Below are 26711 nucleotides of genomic sequence, written 5' to 3'. Positions count from 1 at the left end.
TTTTCAGTGTGTCTTAAAGCTTAAAAGCATTCAGGTATTTTTGCTCTTCTGATTCATTTGGCTTAGCATTGAACTTTCAGTTCTATTGCATTGTTTGGAGGAGGTCACGTGTCTCATTAATGCAGTTAGAGCTGATATTACTGATGTGGTTTGCTGTAAGCGAGGTTAACAAGCTTCCGCCAGACTGAAAGTACAGTCGTGGTAGACTTTGGCCATGCAAATTTACTTTGGATCTTACAGGGAATGGGCAACAGGATATGATGTGGACCATTTACTCTTTATATTTAGACATGTGGCGTCATTTTAAAGTGGTTGAACCAGATATGCAGTGCCCTTACCTTTGTGTGTGGCTGTGTGCGTGTGTGTGTGTGTGAGTGTGTGTAACCCGACTCGTTCATCAAAGATTCAGAGATTCAGCTGAGCTCCAGCACATTGACCTGGTAAACTGTTATAACTACCACTCAAACACACCTACAGCCCTCATATGCAGGAATAAATCAGCCTGTGGAAAAATAAATTTGCTCATTTGTGTACATTTCTACACAAAAGTCAGAGATCAGTAAGATTTTTAATGTTTTGAATGTTTTAAAGTCTTTTCTGCTCATCAAGGCTGCATTTATTTGATTAAAAATACAGAAAAAAAAAGTAATATTGTGAAATATTATTTCAATTTAAAATTGTGGTTTTCTATTTAAATATACTTTAAAATGTAATTTATTCCTGTGAGGCAAAGCTGAATTTTTAGCATCATTATTCCAGTCTTCAGTGTCACATGATCTTATAGATTCTAATGTGATTCTAATTCTAATGTGCTGATTTATTATCAGTGTTGGAAACAGCTGTGTTGCTTAATTTTATTTATTATTTATTTATTTGAACCTATGATACTTTTTCAGAATTCTTTGATAAATAAAAAAAATAAAATAAAAAGAATAGCATTTATTTAAAATAGAAATCTTTTGTAACAGTATACACAACTGAGGGTAGTGTGGGGTCAGTTTGGGGTCTTTGTTTGAAAGAAATTATTAATCATATTTACTTTCAAATATAATATTTTTATTCAGCAAGGATGTTTTAAATTAATGAAAAGTGATAGTAAAGACATATTGTTAGAAAAAGACTTCTATTTTTAATAAATGCTGTTCTTTTAAACTTTTTATTCATCAAAGAAATCTGAAAAAAAGTATCACAAGTTCCAAAAATATTAAGCAGCACAAGTGTTTCCAACATTAATAATAAATCAGCATATTAGAATGATTTCATGTGACACTGAAGAATGGAGTAATAATGCTGATAAAAACTCAGCTTTGCATCACAGAAATAAATTATACTTGAACGTATATTGAAATAGAAAACTGTTATTTTAAATTGCAATAATATTTTTTCTGTATTTTTGATCAAATAAATGGAGCTTTGATGAGCATAAGAGACTTATTAATAATCTTACTGATCCCACTGACTTTTAAACAGCAGTGTATATACAGAACTGTGTGGGGATGATTTGTGAAAAGTATGATTTGCAAGATATCAGCTAAGAACTACAAGAAAAAAGACTGAATTGTGAAATAAAAAGTCACAATTACTTAATTTTTTTATTCCATGATTGAAACAGGCTTCCATAATGATCTGCTTAACATACATTCATACAGGTTTTGGACAAATAAGAGTGAGTAAATAATGACATAACTGTAATTTTTGAATGAACTGTCCCTTTAAGTTATGGTAATCAAGGAGTCATCACCAAGTTGCACTGGAAATGACAAATTATGTACTCAGTGTGCTGCGGGATAAACAAACACTGATCAATCCCAATCTAAAGTATGTCTGTTGGATTATTAATGAGATTTTTGTTCATATTTGTTTTCCTAAGAACAAGCATTGTGTAAAATGAGTCAAATGGGGCATTAAACATCTGCCTCTCAGCCCTGCTAGTTCATTCTAGAGAGGTGGACTCTGATCTTTATGGTGTTTATAACTTTTGATTGATTGCATTTCTCTGTTTTGAACCGCAGCCTCAGTAGGTGTTTCTTTTTGAACCTACTTGTTGTCACTATGAGTTGTGTTAGAGTGATTTAGAATTTAGTTTGAGTGTGTGTTGATTTGCAATCATGTTTTTTGCATCCATCTAGACAATTCTGGTGGAGATTGAACAGAGGGTCTCCAGTCTTCCTGTGTGTGGATTGAAAGAACAGGAGCAGCGTGAGGTTGAATCGCTCAACACCAAACTCCAACTGCTGAAGAACAGACTGGTGACGGTCCAATTACAGCTGCAAGAGAGACACGGCGAAGATCAGGTACACACGCATACACTAATACATCCTGAATCTAGTCTGTTACCAACCAAAAATGTCTTGTTTTTTATGCTGGGGACAGTGTAATTGAGGTGTTGTGAGAAACTTAATGAACAGATTGCATGTGATGACAGAAAGTGATCATTAGCATGCTAATTGCGGCTGATTTCTGAGGTATTAAATCTAGAAGTGTTGCTAGTGAGAGGCTGCAAAGTGCCTGGATTTGAGCTGTGAAAATAGGGCTGTCTGAGGTGTTATCGGTGTCGGTCTCTCTCTGTCCGCAGGTGCAGGTTGAGAGTCAGCGCCCCCTGCAGGCCAGGTTGACGCGCAGCAGCAGTGTGCAGGAGATGTTGAGTTCTTCCAGAACTAAACTGTTCAGACAGAACAGCCTTCAACAACAAAGGGTAACATATATTATGTCTCTTCAAGGTTTAACAACAATATATATGTGACCCTGGACCACAAAACCAATTATAAGTAGCATGGAAATATTTGTAGCTATAGCCAACAATACATTGTATGGGTCAAAATTATCCATTTTTATTTGATGCCAAAAAAATAAAGATCATGTTCCATGAAAAGATTTTGTAATTTTCTTATCGTAAATATGTCAAAACTTTTTGATTAGTAATATGCATTGCTAAGCACTTCATTGGGACAACTTTAAAGGCGATTTTTTTCAATTTGTTTTTTTCTTTTTTTTTTGCACCCTCAGATTGCAGATTTTCAAATAGTTGTATATCAGCCAAATATTATCCTATCCTAACAAACCATTCATCAGTGGAAAGCTTATTTCTTGTATAAATCTCAATTTCAAAAAATGTACCCTTATCACTGGTTTTGTGGTCCAGGGTCATATATATTTTTTACTAACCTAGTGGAATTTTTTTTTTGCCTTGACTCTAACATTAATCCAGACTTTATTTTGGGGGGGTTATATTATTTTTTTATGCTTTTATTTAAACAAATATAAAGTAAAATCTGGAAAAACTGTAAAATTGTTAAGCATTACTATAATATGAAATACATTAATTTATTTGAATATATTTTAAAATGTAATTTTTACCTGTGATGACAAAGTTGAATTTTAAGCAGCCAGTTGTCCAGTCTTCAGTGTCACATAAATAAATAATTTTAATAAGCTGATTTGGTGCCCAAGAACTCATTTATTATTTAAAAAAAATATATCTATTTTTGAGGAAACGTTATACAGTTATGATTCTGTGATGAATGGAAAGTACAAAAGAGCAGCATTATTTGAAATATAAATATTTGTAACATTATAAATGTCTTGACTGTCACATTTGATCAGTTGAACTTGCTGAATAAAAGTATTAATTTCTTTTTTAAAAATCCTGCCTACCCCAAACTTTTGAAGTAGTGTATATTTTTCTTTTAAAATTTCAGGTTAAATTTAAATTTTAATGAAATAGTATATTTTAAAAAAAATGTACTAGGATTTTAATTAGCAATAAAACCTGAATATTATAAAGGTACTATATAACTCCATGACAGCTGTATTTTCATACACTTCTGCTGGAAAATTGTGGCCTAAAGTACAAAAAAGACTGATTTTTAATTCTTCTAAACCATGTCATATCAATTTATCATTGTCATTGTGCCCTACTCTCTCACTGTCTGTCTTTCTCTGTTTTAGGAATTGGAGCATGGTTTGAATGAACAGAGGGATCTAACTAAAGCCATCGCAATTCAAGGCAGCAGAGCCCAAACACACAGCCAGAGCACAGACGAACATGCGGGGTATCTAAATACACACCTTTATTTGTACAAATACAGTATATGCCTACACTTTGTAACCATATAACACTCCCTGATGTCTGCAGCCCCTCACCAGCCAATGAAGACAAGAGACAGGAAGCAGAGTTAGCAGTCCACAGGAAGTGGACACATCTCTGCAGCAGACTGACCAAGACAGCAGAGACTGAGCAAGATGGAGTTAAAGATCAGGATCCATCTGAGGTCTGAACACTCATGATTTATTTGAAGTTTTTAGGCAGAGAACATTGTAATATTTAAGCAATATAATTTATTTGTGTGCTCGAACAGATCCTCGCTCCATCTGTGTGTTTGTGGAGTGGAGCTGCTGTTTCTCTCTGTCTGCAGGAGATTCAATCCAACATCTCACAACTTAAAGAACTGCAAAACTCAGCAGATACACAGGTGTCAATAACAAACACACATCCTATTATGTACCGTCTGTTGAAACAGATATGAAACAGACTCATTTGTCAAGATCAAAATACTCACTCATTCAATAGTGTCCAATCCAGATATAACAGAAATATTTTTAATTGATCTGTCTGTGTGTCCTGTGTGTAGGATCATCAGTCACTGGATGAAGGTCTGTTTGAGGTGTTAAGTGGAGTGGATCTCACTCTCAGCTCTCTTACACACACTCTCATGTTTCAGCCAGCATCCTTAAACACTGACATACTAAACCAACTTCAACAGCTACAGGTATTCACCCATCCATCAGACCTTCAGTCTTTCTGTCTGTCACTCACTTCATCCATTACTCTTAATTTCTTCTCTGATTTATAGGGTTTATCTGCAGAGCTGACCTCCTTGGGTGCCATATTGACCTCCCAGGGGTCAGAGGTCATAAAGTTGTTAGGTTCGGGTTCAGCATCATCAGAGACCTCCACTTGTTTTGACGTGCTGACTCAGCGTGTATGTGACATTCAAAAGACTCTCGCTGAGAAACAGGAGCAGCTACAGGAACAAATGGAACAGACAACTCAGCTGCAGGTCAGACTTTTCTCTGCTTATTACCAAGACAAACTGATGAGATGTATGTGTAGTCACTTAAAAATTCTCCTGCAGTTTAAAGGGACAGTTCACCCAAAAATGAAAATTCTGTCATTAATTACTCACTCTCATGTCGTTCCAAACCCATAAAACCTTTGTTCATCTTCAGAACACAAATTAAGATATTTTTGATGAAATCCGAGAGCTTTCTGACCCTGCATAGACAGCAATGCAACTGTCACATTCAAGGCCCAGAAAGTGAGTAAGGATATTGATAAAATAGTACAGGTGACATCAGAAAAGCTTAATTTTGAATGTCCTTACTGCCTTTCTGGGCCTTGAACGTGGTAGTACCGTTGCTGTCTATGCAGGGTCAGAAAGCTCTTGAATTTGATCAAAAATATCTTAATTTGTGTTTGAAGATGAATGAAGGTCTTACGGGTTTGGAATGACATGAAGGTGAGTATTTAATGACAGAATTTAAGTGAACTATTCCTTCAAATTACTAGACACTGAATGGTTCAGAAGAGTTATGCTTATGTGTTTATAGTGTTTTGTGTCAGCAGTTACATTTTTGCAGGTTTTAACACCCTCAAACTTTCGGATGTCTCGCTTTCATAACTGTCACAAATACTCACACTTGTTTGTTATGAATAAACCTGTGTCATCATAATGTCAGACATAATTTTCTCTTCCGTCTCATGTTTAATCCCATAATTCTATCACTGCATTTAAGATGAGCTAAAAGTATTTAAGGTCTTATTTGAACCTTTTTTGTGCTCAACCCTGCAGAAGAGAGTGAAAGATCTGCATGACTCAGTACTAACTAACTTGTCAACCCTTCACTCAACAACTAACGGAGAAACCCACCATGACCTTTACACACAGCTGCAGGTAAGCACACAAGCCTGTGAATATACATCAGCATGAATGTGTAAAGATTAAAAACTAATGGAGAAATAACACGCTGCAACATATCTGCAAGTAAAAATGCAAATGTCATCATTGTACATTTCCTGACTTCAGTGGCACTTTACATCTCTAGACTTAAGTTTCTGCAATTTCGTAGAATTATATTGTTTCCTCTCTTGCATTAGTTTTGAAATACCAAAATATGTTTGATCATACAAAATGCGTGTTATTTTTTATTTAGTACTGACTTGAATAAGATATTTCACATAAAAGACGTTTACATATAATCCACAAGAGAAAATAATAGTTGAATTTATAAAAATGACCACGTTCAAAAGTTTACAGTCACTTGATTCTTAATACTGTGTATTTGAACCCTTTCCAACAATGACTGTATGATTCTGAAATCCATCTTTTCACACTGAGGACAACTAAGGGACTCATATGCAACTATAAAAGAAGGTTCAAATGCTCACTGATGCTCCAGAACGAAACACAAAAGAGCCGGGGGTGAAAACTTTTTGAATTTGAAGATCAGGGTAAATTTAAATTATTTTGTCTTCTGGGAAACATGTAAGTATCTACTGTAGCTTCTGAAGGGCAGTACTAAATGGAAAAAAAAGATATTTAGGCAAAATAAGACAAATGTACACATCTTAATTCTGTTCAAAAGTTTACACGCCTGGCTTAATGCATCGTTTTTCCTTCTGGAGCATCAGAGTCCCTCAGTTGTCCCCAGTGTGAAAAGATGGACCTCAAAATCATACAGTTATTGTTGGAAAGGGTTCAAATACGCAAAAATGCTGAAAAACCAAGGAATTTGTGGGACCTGAAGGATTTTTTAACCATTCAGGACAAATAAGGGACTCATGAACAACTATCACTAAACAAAACAAAAAAAAAGAAGCTGTGAATCATTCAGGTGACAACACAGTATTAAGAATCAAGTGTATGTAAACTATCATTTTCTCTTGTGGACTGTGTGTAACATGCATTTTGTATGATCCCTCTTATTTTGGTAAAATAATTAACATTTTGCAGATTCAAGGTGTATGTAAATGTTTGAATTCAACTCAATGTTGTATAACAGTTTTAGGTGTTTATTGTGCCTAAATTCTGAAATTTTGACCTTTCTGTACTTGTGATTCTATGTGAAGGCCATCACTGGATGGAAACAGGAAGCGGAGCACAGTGAAAGAGAGCTGGCAAAACTTAGAGAAGAGACAGAGAGTCAAGATCAGCCTTCATCCCTCACACAGCAGATCAGCACACTGGAGGTATGGATGTGCAGCATTCAGAATTTACTATAAAATGCCTTTAAAATTGCAGTTCGGTTCCTGGTAGCAAGCAAGCGTGATCAAAAGTGCCATTTATTAGTTCTATTACAAAAATTATTAAGCAGTACAATTGGTAATTATAAGAAATGTTTCCTGAGCACCAGATAAGCATATGAGAATAATTTGTGAAGGATCATGTGACACTGAAGACTAGAGTAATGATGTTAAAAATTAAATTTTAAATTGTAATATATACTCTCTGTAGGCAGTCCTGGAAAATGTTTGGAGTGATCTAGAGCAGCGCAGTGGAGCTGTGCAGTGGAGTCTAGATGAGCAGAAGATGAGTGAAAAAATACTGAAGGGTCTGCAGATGCTCCTGACTATTGGACGAGAGAAACTCGCCTGCACCTCTCAGCTGCAGCTCAGGAATCCAGCACAGATACAGACACACCTCAGCAAACACACGGTAAACATATAACACATCTTCAAACACCCAAGCTAAATACAACCCTTAAACGAATAAGTAAATCACATGCACAAAAACAAATATACATTACATTAAACATGAATTATGCAATCTACCTGCAATATCTCATTCATCTCCCTAACTTTGTAAATCTACAGGCGTTTTTTCTGTCTTTGGGTGCCCACCTGAGGAGACTGCAGCAATTGAGTGTGCGGATGCCAGACAGCGCCTCCTCTGGTTGGGGGACTGAAGTGTCTGAGATGGAATGTGAAGTGTCCAGCGTCCTGCAGCAGGCTCAGGCTGTCGGCACAGTACTACACTCAGCACTGCAGGTATCAAGAATATATATATAACACTTATTACAGTTTTTGCTATATGGAAATCTGAATTAACCAAGAAGATACAAATGGGATTGATGGGAGCATGAATAAATGAACTGACAGATTGAATGACCAGCAGGAGCGTTTAATATATATTTTAGCTAATACTTCTCTTTACCTAATAAAGACTTTAATGTATTTCAGGTTTGCACTCATTGGGATGAAAATCAGTCCTGGTTAGAAACACTTCTGGAGAGGTTAGAGACTCAACTTCCCAAAACACCTCTGCAGAACCAAACTGAGGAGCACCTCAGTGAGAATATTTCTGTCTTTCAGGTAATGCTTTAAACTTCTATATAGTGAACTGACACACTTTACCTTAAAATAAGAATGCAAAAATATTTAAGGATCCCTGAATTCTTCTTGTTGTTTGTGACAGAGTGTATTGGGGGTTCTGGAGCAGAACAGAGCCCGGATCAGTTTGGTTCTGGATGAGGGCCACAGACAGCAGGAGCAGATTTCAAGTAGTGATATGGGAATTCCTGTACATATAGTGGGAGTGTCTACAGCAAGACTGGAACAGCGATTGGCTGCACTTCAGAGGAGGGCGGAGCAAGGACTACACTCCACCCTCCATCTTAAGAAGCTTTGGAACAGGTAAAAATGAATGATGTGGGTAAAATTAAGCTAGCCAGAGTTTTCACTCTGAAAGAATTCTTGCAATTTTTTTTACACAACACGCATAATTTCATACTATATCATATGTCACATGTGCTCACTGTTGTTTAATAAGAGAGTTGTGTAGAAGGACTGAGAGATATAATAAAATTACAACTATTTTTTCCAGGTACCAGAGCGATTCAGAGGCTCTGAATGAGTGGATGGGGCGAGCCAGAGAACGCCTGCATGCAGGGAGAGATCACATGACCACAGCTGAACAGGAAGTGGATGTCCTTTCCCATTTTCAGCACTTTACGGTCAGTCAACCAATGATTCTGAAAAATTATTTTTACTTTCTTTTATTTTGGACAAAAAGATGATTAAATACTTGACTATTTACAGGAGCTACATAAAACATTCTATTATGCATGTTAAATAAATATATTCAAACATATACACTGCATACGTTGTAAATCAGTAAATCTTGGAATCAGTAAGATTTTAAATGTTTCTTAAATACATTTCTTATGCTCATCATCGCTGCATTTATTTGATGAAAAATATAGGAAAAAATGTAATATTGTAAATATATTATTACAATGTAAAATATACATTATACACAATACAAACTACAGTTTGAAATTTATATTATATTTATATTATATTGTTGTTTTTCTGCATTTTTAACCAAATGGATGCAGGCTTGATGAGCCTAAGTGACTTGTTAAAAAACATTAAAAATCTTACTGATCCCAAACTTTTGAAAGGCAGTTATTGTTTATGTTGTGGTATTAAAAATGTCGGTCTTTAATTTATTTTTAGTTGTAATTTTTAGTAGTTTTGTTATGTGCTTTTGTCCTTTTTTATTGTTTTTTAATGTACTCAGCTTTAATTTATTTTTATTTTTATTTGTTTTCATTTTAATTTATTTTTATTTGCGTTTTTCACGTTTTTAGATCTAATGTTTACGTTTTATTTTATTTCAGGTTTATTTCAATTAATGAAAACAATTTAAGTAGGTTCAGTTTCAGTGAACATTTTATTTTAGTAACATTTTTGTATTTGTGATGTTTTTGACTGCAGGAGTTCATGAAGGAGCTAGAGGTGAAATCAGCCCTAAAGGCATCAGTGATCAGTTCTGGATCTTTGATCCTGTTGCTTAGTGAAAAAGAGCAGAACATTGAGTCAAAGAAGATCAGAAGTGCTCCAAGAACAACTTCTGGAAATACAACAACCTCTGAAGACCTACAGCCAAGTGAAACTAGCAACCGCACCTCTGTTGTCTTAGATAACAACCCTGAAGACTCCTCAGAAACCAATGTTTCCTCTATTCAAAACATCTCCTCTGAAGAAACTCTTTCTACCACAGAAGGATCAGATGGAAAGACCACAAATGAAGGTGTTACCTTTGAGAAACCAACCTCATCTGCATTAGATTTATCGGTAAAACAAGAGATGGTTATGTCCCCAGTTCTCCTGACTCTACAGTCCCAGCTGTCTCAGGTGGAGAAAGACTGGGTGGAGATACAGACACACATTCCCGGCGTCCAACAGGGACTGCATCAGGTACATTTTACTCCAACTTTACTAACAGCTCCCTGGATAGTTGGAAAGAAAGCCCTATCAGTTTCATGTTCTTTAGTTTGGAGCAGTCTCTCTGATAGAGAACATCATGTATAAAAATTGATCATGGAGGTCAGGCAGCCATCCAGGCACAATTTCCTGTGTTGCTCAGAAGTTGATGAAATCTTTGAGGAATAGAGTCAGTCCTTTTTATTAGCCATTATCAGGCCTCTCTTTCTTGTTCTCATCCCCTTTTTCTTCTTTGATTACATATGTCACCCCTGACCCGGCTCCAATGTTTTCTTTTTTCTCTGTCTTTTACTTTCATCTGTCTTTATTCCCATGTCTCTGTTCTCTTTCGCTCTCTCAGAGTGTGGTGGAGAGCCTGTCTCCTGAAGGACTGCTGGCTGATGTGTGTGGCTGGATTACAGGTGCTGAGAGCAGGTTACAGGTGGCTGAACGAGAGGGTCACAACACCTGTACTGCCGCAGAGCTCACACACCTGCTCAGAACATATCAGGTACCTTGTTCGCTTTTTATCTCGATATCAATTAAAAAAAAAAAAAAGTATATTAACAAACAAAAAAGATCTTGGATTTGCATTTCACTTTATCCAAAAAGAAATAACAGTGCAAAATGACAGATTATTATTTTTTTCTTTAAAAACATATAACAAATTGTAAAGAAATCAATAATTAGCAAATATATGTGAAAATAATAAAATTATTCAATTCTATAATACTTAGTTTATATTATAGTAATATAAACAATATAAAGTTCAAGTAAAAAAAAAATCTATATAAAACATTCTATTATGCATATTAAATAAAAATATTTTAACATATACATTGCCATTGTAAATCAGTAAATCTTGGAATCAGTAACATTTTAAATGTTTTTAAATGCATTTATTATGCTCATAATTAGCATTTATTTTATCAAAAATACAGGAAAATATTATTACAATGTAAAACAACTGTTTTAATTTTTTTAAGTACATTAAAATATAATTTATTCCTGTGATTAAAGCTGAATTTTCAGCATTTTATCCAAAAAGAAATAACAGTGCAAAATAATAACATTATTCAATTATATAACATTCAATTATAGTAATATAAACAATATAAAGTACAAATAAAACAAAAGTGAAAACATTACCAATCCAGCAATAATTAAACAATTTTTCCCCTTTTTTTAAACATTATAACATGTATAAACATACATTTGTATTGTCAAAGTGTAGTAAAAACAGAGCTAAAGAGTTGTATAAAGTAAGATAACAATATTTAAATAATAAAATAAATTAAATAATAACGATAATGATAAAAAATAATGCTGAGTTCACTTAGCTTATAATATTGCTGTCACTGACTGACACAAAAGAAAATATTATGAAAATAACTAAAAGGAAAATTATGCAAGTGTAACTCTCTCTTTTTTTGCTCTTTCAGTTTCAGTTTGTGCTTTACTGATTTGACAAAACTATGTAAATTTGCACTGCCAAAATGTTTGCAGCTTAACTGCATGAAATGAAAAAGTGTAAGTGAAGTACAAAGTAAAACAAAGAAAGTAACACTCAGGAAATACAAAAAAAGAATAAATTACAGAGGGTACATTAAACAAGAGTAATTAACCTTTTCTCTGATTTTCTCTCTTACTATTTCAATCTTACCTTCTCTTTTTATTTTATATTTATATATCTCTGTATTAGTTTCAGCAACTTTTAGGAAAATTTATTTTGGTCTTTCTTGTCTCTTTTTTTTCTGTCTGGGGGATGAAGCGAGAGATGGCATGTCAGCAGATGTCTGTTGACTTTATTAATCAGTGTGAGCTGAAACGGGTCGGTTTTGACTCTCACACCAGCAGGTACAAACACACTGCATTTGCTGAAAACCTGGGACACGCCAATCTGCGCTGGAAAACTTTACAGGCTCACCTGAACACACAGGTGAGATTATTATTATTAATATTATTTATTATTATTCTGGTAACCAATAGAGATTAAAATAGTTTGTACTGTGTTTTTCAGATCCAACAAGCTGAAGATCAGAAGAGGATATGTGCAGAGCGAGACAACAAACTACAGATCCTGCAGCGCTGGGTCAAAGGTCAAAAACAATGGATGCGATTGGCTGAAAAACCCATCAGTCGCTCATTTGCTGAGAGGAGCCTGAAGGATTGTGAAGTGAGTCGTTGACATTTTCTGGTTGTGATATCTCAAAAGCTTTCAGAAGCATTTTCTTTTATTTGAATTGATTTATATTACATTTTAGAAGATGTTTACTTGTTTTTCTTTCATTCTCAGGAGCTGGGGGAAAAGTTGAAGTCCAAATTCTCTGAACTTGCTGAGCTGAGGATAAGAAAACTTACCACTGACGAAGAAGACAGGGATAAAGACTTCGCTCACAATCTTTCACAATCTTTGACTGACCTCTCTCAACAGGTATGGAGTCAGAAACTTGTTCCTGTGAAATAAAACAAAACCATTAAATATTAATAAAGGCACTTGAGTGTGTTTAATTAGGATTTAATAATAAATTTTCATTTTTTAGAGCACAGTCCTTGGGAATACCTTGAAAGAGCTGTGTAAGGTGTGGTCTCAGTTTGAAAGTGGGAGGAGTCAGGCAATTCTAAACACAATGAGGATCTGTCAATCACTAGAGTACTGCCACGCCCCTCTGCCTTCCCTCTCTGCCCTCCAGAACAACATAGATAAGCTACAGGTGCTGTCAATCAACCACACTGTTTTTAAGAATATTAAGCTATTAAGAATATATATATATATATATATATATATATATATATTTCTGATTAGTCACAATTTTTTAAATTTGTCAAATTTGTTAACTTAAATGTAACCTTTTGGCTTGAGAGAGATACTTATTATGATATATATATATATGCAAATTATTTTTGCAGGTCTTACAAGCAGAGACAGAGGAGACTGACAGCCAGTGGGAGGATCTTACCAAGACAACGGCAATTCTTATTGGTGGAATTAGCACAGATTCCGCCCAGATGTTATCTGAGCACCTAGAAAAAGAAAAAGCAAGGTTAGACTTTACACATACCAGCAAAATCATTTTAATGTGTATGTATATGTTTAAACTCATACACTTTGCGTCGTCCTCTAGGTGGTCAGAGGTGAAAGAAAAGGTCACACAGGCCTTGCAGAGGTCACACAGTCTTCTGAAGGTGTGGCAGAGATACTCTGATGTGAGACGCTCCTGCTCAGAGCAGCTCCAAAATCACAAAGAGCAGCTCAACATGCACACCAAAATACCCACTGACAATAAACAATTGGCACACAGCATTGCAGAGCTGAAGACTGTGAGTACAATGCAAAGACACAGATAATCATCTATTTAAAAGCACAAAAGCACAAACTAAAGTGGGGTCCAAAAAGTTTCAGACCACATTGAAAATCTGGGGGAATAGAATAGAATAGAATAGAATAGAATAGAATAGAATAGAATAGAATAGAATAGAATTAGGGCTGTAGTTTATGTTTACATACTATACTGTATGTGTGTACTGTGTATATTTATTATGTATATATGAATACACACGTATACGTGTATATTAGAGAAAAATATGTTAGATTGCTAGATAGTTAGATGTATATAAAATATTTATATTTATATATAATCTAAATTATATAGAAGTATAAATATATATACATATAAATATATTTTTAAAATATATAAATGTATGTGTGTGATTATGTATACATAATTAATATACACAGCACACACACATATGTATCATGTAAACAAACCTTTATTTTGGATGCAATTAATCACGATTAATCATTTGACAGCCCTAAATATAATATAATATAATATAATATAATATAATAATGAAAGTATTAAGAAAGAATATAAAAGACTTTTGGACTCCATTACAGTAAATGTCACAGACTGTGTTATTGTCCTTATTTCCTCCTTTTAGGTATTACAGAAATGCTCAGAGACTCTACAGACTGATGAAATGCTTGAAGTATCCAAGGATCTAATTGAACAGATGGATGATGAGGATGCTGTTTTCATCAGATCAGAATGCCGTTTGTTAACACGCGGTTACCTGCAATTGGAACAGACTCTAAGAGGAAGAACTGAACACATGCAGGTAAGACTTACACACATTAGCCTCTGTGTTTTAAATGCATGGAAGTATTTACTCACTATATTTTCATTCAAAATGGACAAAAAACACAATAATAGCACCATTAAGTATCATAATAGTAGTCTCTAAATTGTCAAACATCATGAGGATGAGTAAATGATGACAGAATTTTTATGTACTCAGGCTCCCTCTAGTGGTACGCAGAGAAATCACTAAATTAAATAGAAATTAATGTTAAAACAATACAATTACAAGTTTTTTTTTTTTCTTTTTTTACATTTGCATGTACAGTACAGTTTTTATTTAACTTTTAGGTACAACACATTTTAATTTTAATACTGGTCATCATGGTGGTACTTGGAGAGCCAAATATTTTCTGAGGTGGTACTTGGTATAAAAAGTTTGACAACCACTGCTTTAATTCAAAATATGTATGTCTGTTCAGGAGGATCTTGAGCAATTTCAAGAATTTGAAAGGTTATTCCAGGCTCTTGAAACACAATTACAGCAGTGGGAAAGCAAGCAACAGATGAACAGCGAACTCACAGATATATCTCAGGTGATGAACACACACATGCATAACTCACTCACATTGTTTTAATGTCCAGTATTAATGGTTTCTGTATTTCCTCGTCTACAGTCAGGGCTGACGGAGGTCAGTTCCCTCTCTCCTGATCTGGATCTAATAAACACACTCAGCTACAGGCTGACCCTCAGTGAACCCATTACACAGAGGCTGCAGCACCTCAACAGGAAGTGGGCACAGGCCTCTGCACATGCTCAGGAGAAATGCAGGTGTGCGATTAGATCACCTGAGGAAAATATCAATATTAGAGTTAATGCTCAGCACATTACATGTTAATGTGTATATTGTGTGTGTTTAGTGAGTTGCAGGCAGCCTCTCTCCAGCAGCAGAGCTTTGAGCAGAGATGTGAGAGCTGGCTGGCTTTCCTTCAGCGTATGGATGACAGTTTAGCTGTAGAAATCGCAACAACTTACCCTGGACTGAGAAAACAACAGCGAACTCACCAGGTACAACAGTCAACACACCCATAAACGTCACACATATGGATAATAGATCCCATAACAATATATATATATTTTTCCCCCTACTCTTCTAGTGTTTTGAGGCTGAGCTGTCTTTAGGCCATCAGATCCTTCACTCTGTGATCAGTGAATCTCTCCTCCTGTTGCAGAAGGGAGATGTGGAGGACAGGTGATGATTCTTAACATGTTTTTGTTCAATCTCTGTTTTGTGAGGTTGCTTGTGACATACAAAATCATTCAGAAGTTTGGGATCAGTAAGGTTTTTTTTTTTTTTTAATTCAGCAAGGATGCATTAAATTGCTCAAAAGTGACAAGTTTTATTTCAGATAAATGTTGTTCTTCTGAACTTTCTATTAATCAAAGAATCCTAAAAAACATGTTTCATGGTTTCCACAAAAACAACAAGCAGCACAACAGTTTTCAATATTGATAGTAGTAAGAAAAGTTTCTTGAGCATCAAATCAGCATATTATAATAATTTCTGAAGGATCATGTGACACTGAAGATTAGAGAAATGGTGCCGTAAATTCAGCTTTGCATCACAGGAATAAATAAAATTTTAAAACATATTAAAACAAAAAAGAGTTGTTTAAAATTGTTGTTTATAATGATACAGTTGAGGTCAAAAGTATACATACACCTTGCAGAATCTGCAAAATGTTAATTATTTTACCAAAATAAGAGGGATTATACAAAATGCGTATTATTTTTTATTTAGTAATGACTGTATGATTTTGAGACCCATCTTTTCACACCGAGGACAACTGAGGGACTCAGTTGCAACTATTACAGAAGGCTCAAATGGTCCAGAAGGAAAAACTATGCATTAGGAGTCGAAAACTTTTGAGCATAATGAAGATGTGTACATTTTTCTTATTTTGCCTAAATATCTTTTTTTTTCATTTAGTACTGCCCTTTAGAAGCTACAGAAGCTTAATGCATCATGTTTCCCTCTATATATTACTGTTTTTTTCTGTTTTTTTGATCAAATAAATGCAGCCTTGGTAAGCATAAAAGACTTTCAAAAACATTTAAAGAATCTTACTGATCCCGAAACTTTTGAACAATAGTGTAGTACAGTGTTTTATCACTCTATCATTACAAAAATTGCCTACTTAATAAGTTGTTACTTGAACGTTTCACCTTGCTTGTGTTCTCAGGAGTGACTTTCTGTTAAAACTGGCCCAGCTGAGAGAGCACTGGCAGGGAGCGGTGCAGAGAGCAGCTCAACGGCGCGCTCTAGTGGAAGGGCTCATACAGCACTGGAACACTTATACACACACAATGCAGAAACTCCGCAAACTCCTCACACTTGCACACACACTTCTGTCACCTGCCGGTCCCACGCACTGTAGTGTCCTGCAGCTGCGCCTCTTGCTGGAAGATCTGAAGGTAACAAGATGGTTTTCAAATATCACTGTCATCAATGATGAAGATGTTGTATTAAATCAAAGTACTATACTCTATATGTGACCCTGGACCCAAAACCAGTCATAAGGGTACATTTTTTGAAACTGAGATTTATACAACATCTGACAGCTGAATAAATAAGCTTTCCATTTGTTAGGATATGGACAATATTTGGCTGAGATATGACTATTTGAAAATCTGGAATCTGAGGGTGCCAAAAGTCAAAATATTGAGAAATTCGCCTTTAAAGTTGTCCATATGAACTTTTTAGCAATGCATATTAATCAAAAATTAAGTTTTGATATATTTATGGTAGGACATTTACAAAATATCTTCATGGAACATGGTCTTTGCTTAATATCCTAATGATTTTTGGCTATTTTTGGCTTTTGCTACAAATACCTGTGATACTTAAGACTGGTTTTGTGGTCCAGGGTCACATATACACTAGTGCTGAAAATAAATCATAGTAATATGCTGATATCATGCTCAAGAAACATTTCTTATTATTATTAAACAGCTGTTCTGCATAATCATTTTGTGGAAACTGTGAGTTTTGAATAAAAAGTTCAAAAGAACATTATTTTTTAAATAGAAATCTTTTGCAAGATTATAATTGTTTTGCTACATCCTTAATAAATAAAAGTATTAATTTCTTTAATCATACTCACCCCAAACTTTTGAACGGTAGTGTATATAGATTTACACCTAAAACACCTAAAATAATTGCATATACATTTCTGTCTATTTTCTGTATTTAAAATGTGTAATTATCTCATCTGGTAATACATGTCAAACATTTATTGCATTTTTTGTTAAATTAAGCGATTGAATTGATTTATTCTATTATACTCCAATGTCTGATAATTAAATCTGCTGACACCATAGCTTGCAAATGTTAGTGACAAATGATTCTGTTTTTTGTTTTTTTTTCTACCATTTCTCCCTCTCTCCTTTTTGTCTGTCCCCTTCACTCGCTCCCTCCTCTCTCTCTCTCGGTCCCCGTAAAGCGAACAGAGCTGTTGTTTCAAAGGTCAGTCTCTGCATATCTGTGTGTGATGGAGGTAGGCAGGCAGCTGTTTTCAGTGAGTGACACGCAGACGCAGATGCAGCTACAGACAGACCTTGCAGCCCTGCAGGAGGACTGGGAGCAATGCCAGTGCATGCTGGGAAAAAGAAAGACTCTCACATCTGACATCATAAAGGTAAAATGGATTGATTGGGTTTGAAATGAGACTTCTGAATTAACTAACTCTTGTGTTTAATTGCTTAGTTTTATAGAAATGCTGTTACATTTACAAGCTAGACTTATGACATGATAAGGTCAGCAATATTTATGCTTATCCCTATGTTGAAGGTCAAAGGTCACATGGGAAACATATAAAGCTATGTGAGTGGGTTTGAGTTATAAGGCTTTTTTCTAAAACAGGATTCCCATGATCATGGAAACTATATAACCTGGGAAAGTAATTGTTGAAAAAATGTATAGACTGTGTTTACATTTACAATTTTTCGATGCTCAGCTTTAAAATATTTTATCTGTATCTTTCCTGTAATCATGAACAAATAGAAAAGTATTTTCTAGATGTCAGATGTTTTTTTTTTCTATCTACATAACTGCTTATCAGCATTTATGAGGGTGAAGTTTATATAACAAAACAGGCTTTTTATGATTTGCTGTGATTTTTTTGATTAGATAAGAAATAGCAGGTAAGATACGAAATAGCCAGTTGTCTGTTTGATGAACACCTGTTCAGAGCTGCCTAGAGAACAAACAGTGTTAAACTAGTCTGCCCCTGTATGGAAGTGTCTTCACTAGGAATAAACTCTGCCATTATATACTCACAATCTAGAATGAAACAAGACAACACTAAATGTTGGATTGTCTGTATTTGTGTGTGTAAAATAATGAGATTCTGTATTATGGTGGTTTTGTGCAGGAATGAGTCCAGCTGAGTTTGACCTACATTCCCTCTGATTCAACAGCTGGACTAATCCAGATCAGACCTTTAGCACACTAATACACAAATACACAAGCACATTCATTTTAATATCAGCGTTCCTGGCCTGAAAAGTCTTTATGCAGGTCCATCTATCTATCCATCTATCCATCTATCATCTATCCATCTATCTATCTATCTATCTATCTATCTATCTATCTATCTATCTGTCTATCTGTCTGTCTGTCTGTCTGTCTGTCTATCTGTGTATTTATGTGATGCTATATGTCTTATTTGTCTGTTTTTCTGTTCATCATTTGACATTGATTGTAGTTTAGTTAATATGAAGACACAGAAAACACAGACTGTGTGTGTGTGTGTTCATGAGTACATGCATTTGTCTTGTGCTAAAGGGTTTATAGTAAACCCTGTCTAGGGATTTACAGCTCTCCCTGTCTGTCTCAGCCTTTCTGTCTCTCTCTCACAGTACATTGTCTGTCTTCGTTTGTCATGCAACACCTTATAAAATGAAAGCTGGTGCACTGTAACATTTTGCCATATTCTCTGGAGTTTCCTCTGGGCAGTATGTCTTTGGTTTTCTCGTATTGTACTGCATATGTGACGTGTGTAAAGTAGCATGTATATGTGTGTGTGTTGTGATAACCTCAAACTGGTGTGTTTTCATTGCCCCTAGTTGTGTCTTAAGTTTTCATTTGTCTCTGAGATGGGACATTGGTCTGATGTTGTGCGCACACAGACCTTCCACAGTGGATATGTGGACACCTGTCCATATGTTTGCATGTACAGATCTACCCTCACATAGCCTTAAGCTCTCCATGTTTTCTTTGAATTACTTTTGCTTTTTCTGAGTAATTATAACTCTAGTCCATCCCCATATAAAGAGGCTTACAGATCAGATAATCAAAAGCATAGAGCATTATAGTAACCTCTATTCATATGTTTTTTCAAATTATTTTTCAGAAGTGGGAGACCTGTGAGACCAGACTAGTTGATCAGGCCCAGTGTCTGGAAGAGGTTCGAGCCAGACTGAAGCACTCGATCCCAGAGCAGCAGGAGGAGATGGAAGAGGAAGGCCTCCTTGTAAAGGTACACTACTTCATGTACTGTTGGCTGACTTATTATAGTGAGTGTAATAAGTAGTGAATTGCATTTTTTGTCCATATAATAGTAATATGAGCAAATACTGTAATAAAAACACACTTTAAAGTTGTGGTGTTTGGTCATGTTTAAAGCACCTATGGTGAAAGTTACCAGTTAGCTTGTGCTAAAATCACACATAACTGCTTTTGTTTGTATTGCATGACACTTTGGATTTCCCTTCCTCTCTGCTATAGGCTTATTCAGCTGTGATCCTCCTCCCTCCCTCTCCCTCTCTCTCTCTCTCTCTCGCCTGCCCTCCCCTTTTGTCCCGTGGGCTTTAATCTTGTTGGGCCAGAGGGTGAAAGAGAGAGAGAGATTGCGTGAGTCAGAGCTGGGACGTGTGACAGTGTTTTCTGTGAGTGTGTGTGACGGTGGTGTGTTATGTTATGCAGGAGGTTCAGGATTGTTTAGAGGACTGGGCCGTCAGTCTTTCCGAACTCAGCACCATGAAGACGGACCTGTCCCAGTACATCCTCACCGATGACGTCCTCCTCCTGCAGGAGCAAGTGGACCATCTGCACTGCCAGTGGGAAGAGCTCTGCCTCAAAGTAAGACACACACAAATATGTTTACCTAGCACACATACCAGAGACTTTTGTATGTCATACTTTAGATGTTTTATAGTACTGGTCCCTGTCTGTAAATGAGTATTTGTTACATTTTTAGAATAAAACTGAAAAAGATAAACCTTATTTACTTATTTAGGAATCATTTTTGCCTTTGAGAAGGTTCTTAGATGTCCCCAAAAGCTGGCTTTGTCAGATATAGTGAACTTATAGTGGACAATATTGTGGTAAATATATAGCAAAGTAAAACCATGTGCGTGCAAATACTTATTTTAAAGATTATTTTTGCAATTGTTCATTTAGAGATGCAAAGATGAGCTAGAAGGAAACAGAGCAAATATAAAGCCTACAGGTCTACAATCTTGTGTCTAGACATTGACAGCTCTAACTTGTTGAGCTGACTGATAAACTAAACACAAGTGTGTGAGAAGCTGAAGGAAATATTTAACAGTAAAACATAATGCATGAATCTGTATTATTTGTACACTACCAGTCAAAAGTTTCAGATTTTTAATGTTTTTAAAGAAGCCTCTTCTGCTCACCAAGCCTGCATTTATTTGATCCACAGTACAGCAAAAACAGTACAATTTTGAAATATTTAAAACTATTTAAAAATAACTGTTTTCTATTTGAATATATTTTAAAATGTGATTTATTCCTGTGATTTCAAAGCTAAAGAGACATCTTTAAAAAAAAAAAAAATTTAAAACATGTTTTTTTTTCCTTCATTCATTTATAAAATATGTTACAACATCCTAGTTGTCCACAAATGGGTTATTTTTTGTTATATTTAACTTTTGGAGACAGTTTTGTCTCCAGCTACTTCTAAGTAAACTTACAGTACACACACAGACGACATGCTCAAAGGAATTCCACCTATTTTAAATACAATGTTTGCACACCATCACTACCCAAGAAACAGATGTGATGTTTTTTCATCAGTGCTCATTGATTCAGTTGGAGTCATTATTCCTGTGAAGTTTCTTGATGTATGTTGTTCGGGTGACCATGTATTGATTCGCTTTCTGAACCTGTGCATCACTCGTATTAGGGTCTTGCTGCTGTTTTTAATGAACATTGTGCTGATCAGTCAGCTGGAGTCTCCTGGGGTCATGTTTTGGGGGTCTGGTGTGAGTTGTGGGGTGGGTAGGGGTCTTTGACACTGGAAGGAGAGAGCAGATGGTAGAGAGTGAAGGACACAGAGAAAAGACACACAGAAGTGAATAGAAGCAGAAGTCTTTAGCTCTTTGTTTTGGAAATCACTCCCAGTGTGTGTCTGTCGCACGCCGGAGTGTGAGTGTGTGTCTGTTGGGGGGTGTGGAGGTGTTGCCTGGTAACAATGAAGTCCACATGTGGCAGCTGTTGAGTTTGGATTTTAAAACTTTCTAGTGACAAGGTTCATAAAGATGTTTTGGCTAGAGATCTGATTCTTTAAACACACACACACACACACACACACACACATATATATATATATGGGTCCTTTGGATTACCCTGCTTTCCTAAAAAGTTTGAGAGTATTCATGTTTGTATTTTCCACACCATGAGCGTGTGTTTTTTGAGTCTATTTTAAATTAAATTTAGAATTTTAAATTTAATTTATTCAGATTAACCTGTAAGCATGCAGAATATTTTTAGACACCTAACTATCTGAGTTCTGTGGAAGCCTGTTTCCATCACTGTATAAAAAATATCCAAAAGTAATTGCGAGTTTACATCTTGCAGTTCTGAGTTTTTTTTTTTTCATTAGTTATGATATAAACTCACAAGTCCAGTTCTGAGGGGGAAAAAAGACTGATATTTTCTCAGAATTGTGAGTTTATGTCTTGCAGTGAGCTTATGTCTTGTCTTGCAAATTCACAATTTCTTAAAAATGTGAGTTTGTAATGCAATTCTAAGAAAAAAAAGTCAGAATTGTGAGGTAAAAAGTCCAAATGACTTTTTTTAAAAATGTTTTACTCAGTGGCGAAAATGGGCTTCCGTAGTGTTCACATAATTTGAAACTAATTTTATTTAATATTTTTTTTATTGATTGATTGATGTATTGATTGATTGATTGTGTTAGGGTGTCACAGAAACATGACTAGCAAAATCACATTTGACTTCCAAATCAAAAGAAAATGCAAACAAATAAATAAATAATGTTTTGCATTAAAAACTGAAAATAATTGACATTATTTTCATGATAACTATGTAAGTTTGTCCCAGAAAGGTATTTATTTATTTTTTAGAATTCCCTGTTTTCAGCATTGATTTTTTATTACATTTCCGTTACTGTTATTTTAATAATTTTTTTAAATCAGTATAAAAGCAGTACAACAATACATCAATAATTAATACTACAATTGTAATATTGTTATATTTTATCTATCTATACATTTATTTATTTGCAATATTATTTTACTGAGAACTCTGTCTATCCTTAATTGTCAGAATGACATTCTCATAACATTCTCTTAAAAATTATTCTTCTTTCTTATTTTCTTTTCTCTTTTTTTGCACATCTTTTTGACAGGTTTAGTGAGATTCCCTGTCTATATGTGAGCTGCAGTCATGCTGTCATATCTCTAATGCATTTCCACTCTATCTATCTCTGTAGGTGTCTCTGCGTAAACAGGAAATTGCTGATCGACTGAATGCCTGGATCATTTTCAATGAGAAGAATCGGGAGCTGTGTGAATGGCTGACACAGATGGAAAACAAGGTAGCGCACAGCGCTGAGCTGAGCATCGAGGAAATGGTGGAGAAACTCAAGAAGGTGAGAAAAATATCTCTGATCACCCAGCATAAACCACATCATGATTCACTGTACTGTCTGATCCAGCATTTCACTCTATTTTGCTAAACCTAAACAACAGAATGAATGTTTATTCCACACGTATGTGCTTTCATTTGCTTGCTATATTTCCCTTTTTTGCCTAAAGTTGTAAGCAAGGAAAAAACAAGAGTATGACTCTCAAGATATTAATCGTTATTACTTTCCTCACCCCCTTACACTCAAATATTGACTTTCTTCAGGACTGTATGGAGGAGATCAACCTCTTCAGTGAGAATAAGACACATCTGAAACAGCTAGGAGAACAGCTCATCACTGCTAGCAACAAGACCAAAGAGACAGAAATCAATGACAAGATCAAGGACATCAACGACCGCTGGCAGCATCTGTTTGATCACATCGAGGCCAGGTAAGACCTTAGAGCAACCCTGAACATGGTCATGGTCAAATACACTAAATCAGATTCAGTACATTTTACTCCTTCATTACAAATATTGATAGAATATGTGACCATAAAATGGGATACTTGAGAACTTGATGGATTTTTATAAGCGTTTGGGTCATAGGATATGAGCTGCTTGCAAAGTACTTTCTAAGATACACCAAAGACAGCACAGAGACATTAAGCTGACATTGATCAGCAGACAAGAAAAGCAGTTTGTCACATTCAGTGCAGCGTAAACATCAGCTCCACTGAGTCAGAAACTTCAAGAGAAACAGATTTAAATGTAGACATGCACGTGGTGTCAGCGTGGCCCGTATGCAGGGGGTTGGTTTGTCCTGCTCTTCGTTTGATTGGCAGCTCTTTGATTAGACAGATGGTGGCTGTACCTTCATGATACATTGATGGCCAGCCTGTTCTTGTCCCCAAGTCTGCTTTTCTTCTCTGCATTTTCTCTGGTCTTCGGTTCTAGATCTCTGAGATCATGATGAAGTGCATTCAATGCATCCATATTTATTTGTTTTTATATTAAGGCAACATACATCAGACTATATCATGTTCAATATTACTTAAAGAGATTGAGATGAGACTATATCTATCTTTCAACTGCACTTTTAAAAATAAAGGTTCCAAAAAAAAAAACCTTTTTTTCATTATAAAGAACCTTTTGTGCAATGGAAAGATTTTAAAAGTTCTTCTTGGAACCAAATAAAGAACCTTTATTTTTAAATTTCAAAATTTGAAATACAACTGGAACTTTGGGACAGGGAGCAGATCATCTAGTGGAATGTCATTTAACGTAATTGTGTTGCTTAAACAAGCCTCTTAAGAGAGGGTTCGGAGGTTATAAGGGAAACAGGACGGCGGCCTGTTGCATTCTTCACCTGTAGCTTCCTCTTGCCTCATAACAGCAGATAAATTAATGTGTAGAGCTTTATATCCTCACATCTGCAGTTGAGCAGAAATCTCTGCATTCACACTGACAGTAATTAAAATTCTGTAGGTAGCCAGGTCTCAAAAAAAGGCTGTGTTTTTGCATGTTTGCTTGTTTAAGTCTGCTTTGCAAACATACAGGCAGACAAATTATGCCTTGCTACAGATATTTCTATAGTAGTTCCCAGCCGAGCAGATTCTTGAGCACCTATAAGCAATTTGAATGTTGAAACTATGGCTCTGTGCCACTAATGTCAAGGTTTTAGAGCTAACACTGGCTGTGCAGGTGCATGTAGATGCTAAAAGTAGCTTTATGGATCAGTAGGTAACCAGGCACGAGACCTGGTTGTTTGTTGGCTCTTACCTTGAGCTGGAGCTTTACACCTGTCAGTATTCCTTCCCATCAACCACTGAGACTCCACAAGCATAACCAAAACGCATGCAGTCAGACATTTGTTATCCAAAAATAAACACCTTCAGGATGATTCAAGATCACCCTGACTGTCTGATGATTCAACTTAGTGTCCGTTATATATTTTGTTCAACTTTTCCTTTAAATTCACTTTGTGTACACAGTTTGTGTCAATAACGCTGTTGAAGTCATTTGTTTTCTCTGTGTCTGAGGTCAAAGTTCATAGGCATGACTCCAGCATGCCTGGGCCTGTCTGTCTCAGCGGGTTGCTCTGTTTTTATTGTCACTATCAAGTGTTTAGAGATTATTTTTAATCTGTATTAAGACTATTTGAAAAGATTTCCGAAGGATCGTGTGACATTGAAGACTGCTTAACATTCAGCTTTGCCAACACAGAAATAGGTTACACTGTAAAATATATTAGAAAACTGTATTTACTGTATATTTAACACATAAATGCATCCTTGGTAAACTGCAGGTTTATGTGTATATTTGTGTGTCACTCACACAAACTAGCGAATGGGAGTGTGTGATTGAGACAAGTCTCTAAGCAGGATTACAGAAGTTGACACAGACACGTCCGACTCTTTTGTCAGCTAAAATCACAGCAGAGTTCACCCTCACAGCATCTGCACACGCGGCAGCTGCTGTCTGCTAGCATGGGCCTTTGTGTCCACTCGCCGTCCCATAAGTCTTCTGTCTACCCTTATTGTGTCTCTCAGCCAATCAGCATCAAAACTCTGTCCTTCTGCTCTGCTGCTATTTGCTGAGTGATGGCAGCCATTGTATTACTGAACCCTTGGCATCTTACAAAACCCTACTTACTACTGCTGGACAAAGGGCTAAAATGGGACAGATGTTATGTTGAAAACGATCTCTCGATCTTGAAGATTCCCATTCAGGAAAGTTCATTAAAAACTCTCTACTCACCATTTCACACTCCTTTGTGGGATGTTGACCGAAGTGCTTAGATGAGGAAATTTGTTTTCCAGTTTCCACTCAGACGTTCAGACACCTGTAGCTGGAATTGTTTCTATGGCAACAAGTTGCCGTAAGCTTATTTTAGGGTGTGCGATGGCATTGCCTGTTTGTCCATGTGTGGTTTTGTGTGTCTCCTCACAAATAAGATTCCACATTTTAGCATAATCTTTATCCACCATGACTATCGTCCTGAATGGATATCAAATACTGACTAACCGTGAAGTGGGACGATTGAATTAAACCCTTCAGGGAGCTGAAGTGTGCTCTGAATCTTCCCAACACCCATGAATTACCCTCTTCTAAAGACTGAAATACTTTGAAAAGCAGCCTATGTGAGGCCCACCAACGTGGTTCCCTGTGGCCCGGATTAATCAGCTCATTTAGCTCGACTGCTTAAAATTAAGCATGTTGGAGAAGTTTAAACCTGAATCAATTATTACAAATTAACTCTGTTTTAATATGTGCAAGTGGTACTTGCTTGTGCAAAACATGCTGTGAAGATATAAGAAGTGTCCCAAATGATGCATTACATGCTACATACCTATACTATGCATTGTGTACTCTACCATCAAGTGTCTGAAAATTATGTTATTTGGTTATCCAGCATTAGATTTTGACAGCCCCTCTCTTTCTACTATGTGAGGAAAGCTTTTAAGTGCA

General features: G+C 35.8%; 1 protein-coding gene across 1 annotated transcript in view; it reads left to right on the top strand.

The window, feature by feature from the left end:
- Positions 1-26711, top strand: part of syne2b (spectrin repeat containing, nuclear envelope 2b) — a 110687-nt gene that overhangs the window by 65717 nt on the left and 18259 nt on the right. The window contains exons 81-113 of the mRNA XM_051126532.1: positions 2130-2294; positions 2576-2695; positions 3949-4052; positions 4136-4271; positions 4359-4472; positions 4632-4769; positions 4854-5060; positions 5853-5954; positions 7130-7249; positions 7515-7715; positions 7874-8047; positions 8240-8371; positions 8475-8692; positions 8883-9012; positions 9779-10261; positions 10629-10778; positions 12039-12206; positions 12288-12443; positions 12564-12701; positions 12811-12981; positions 13178-13311; positions 13393-13588; positions 14210-14386; positions 14829-14942; positions 15024-15178; positions 15268-15415; positions 15505-15599; positions 16591-16822; positions 17851-18045; positions 19762-19887; positions 20334-20489; positions 23107-23265; positions 23526-23692. Of these exons, the coding sequence (XP_050982489.1) occupies positions 2130-2294; positions 2576-2695; positions 3949-4052; positions 4136-4271; positions 4359-4472; positions 4632-4769; positions 4854-5060; positions 5853-5954; positions 7130-7249; positions 7515-7715; positions 7874-8047; positions 8240-8371; positions 8475-8692; positions 8883-9012; positions 9779-10261; positions 10629-10778; positions 12039-12206; positions 12288-12443; positions 12564-12701; positions 12811-12981; positions 13178-13311; positions 13393-13588; positions 14210-14386; positions 14829-14942; positions 15024-15178; positions 15268-15415; positions 15505-15599; positions 16591-16822; positions 17851-18045; positions 19762-19887; positions 20334-20489; positions 23107-23265; positions 23526-23692 (5381 nt within the window). The remainder of the gene's footprint in view (positions 1-2129; positions 2295-2575; positions 2696-3948; positions 4053-4135; positions 4272-4358; positions 4473-4631; positions 4770-4853; positions 5061-5852; positions 5955-7129; positions 7250-7514; positions 7716-7873; positions 8048-8239; positions 8372-8474; positions 8693-8882; positions 9013-9778; positions 10262-10628; positions 10779-12038; positions 12207-12287; positions 12444-12563; positions 12702-12810; positions 12982-13177; positions 13312-13392; positions 13589-14209; positions 14387-14828; positions 14943-15023; positions 15179-15267; positions 15416-15504; positions 15600-16590; positions 16823-17850; positions 18046-19761; positions 19888-20333; positions 20490-23106; positions 23266-23525; positions 23693-26711) is intronic.

This window comes from Labeo rohita, chromosome 13, assembly GCF_022985175.1.
Source record: "Labeo rohita strain BAU-BD-2019 chromosome 13, IGBB_LRoh.1.0, whole genome shotgun sequence".
NCBI lineage: Eukaryota > Metazoa > Chordata > Actinopteri > Cypriniformes > Cyprinidae > Labeo > Labeo rohita.
The sequence above is the reverse complement of the archived record's forward strand: the minus strand, read 5'-3'. Positions and strand labels throughout refer to the sequence as shown.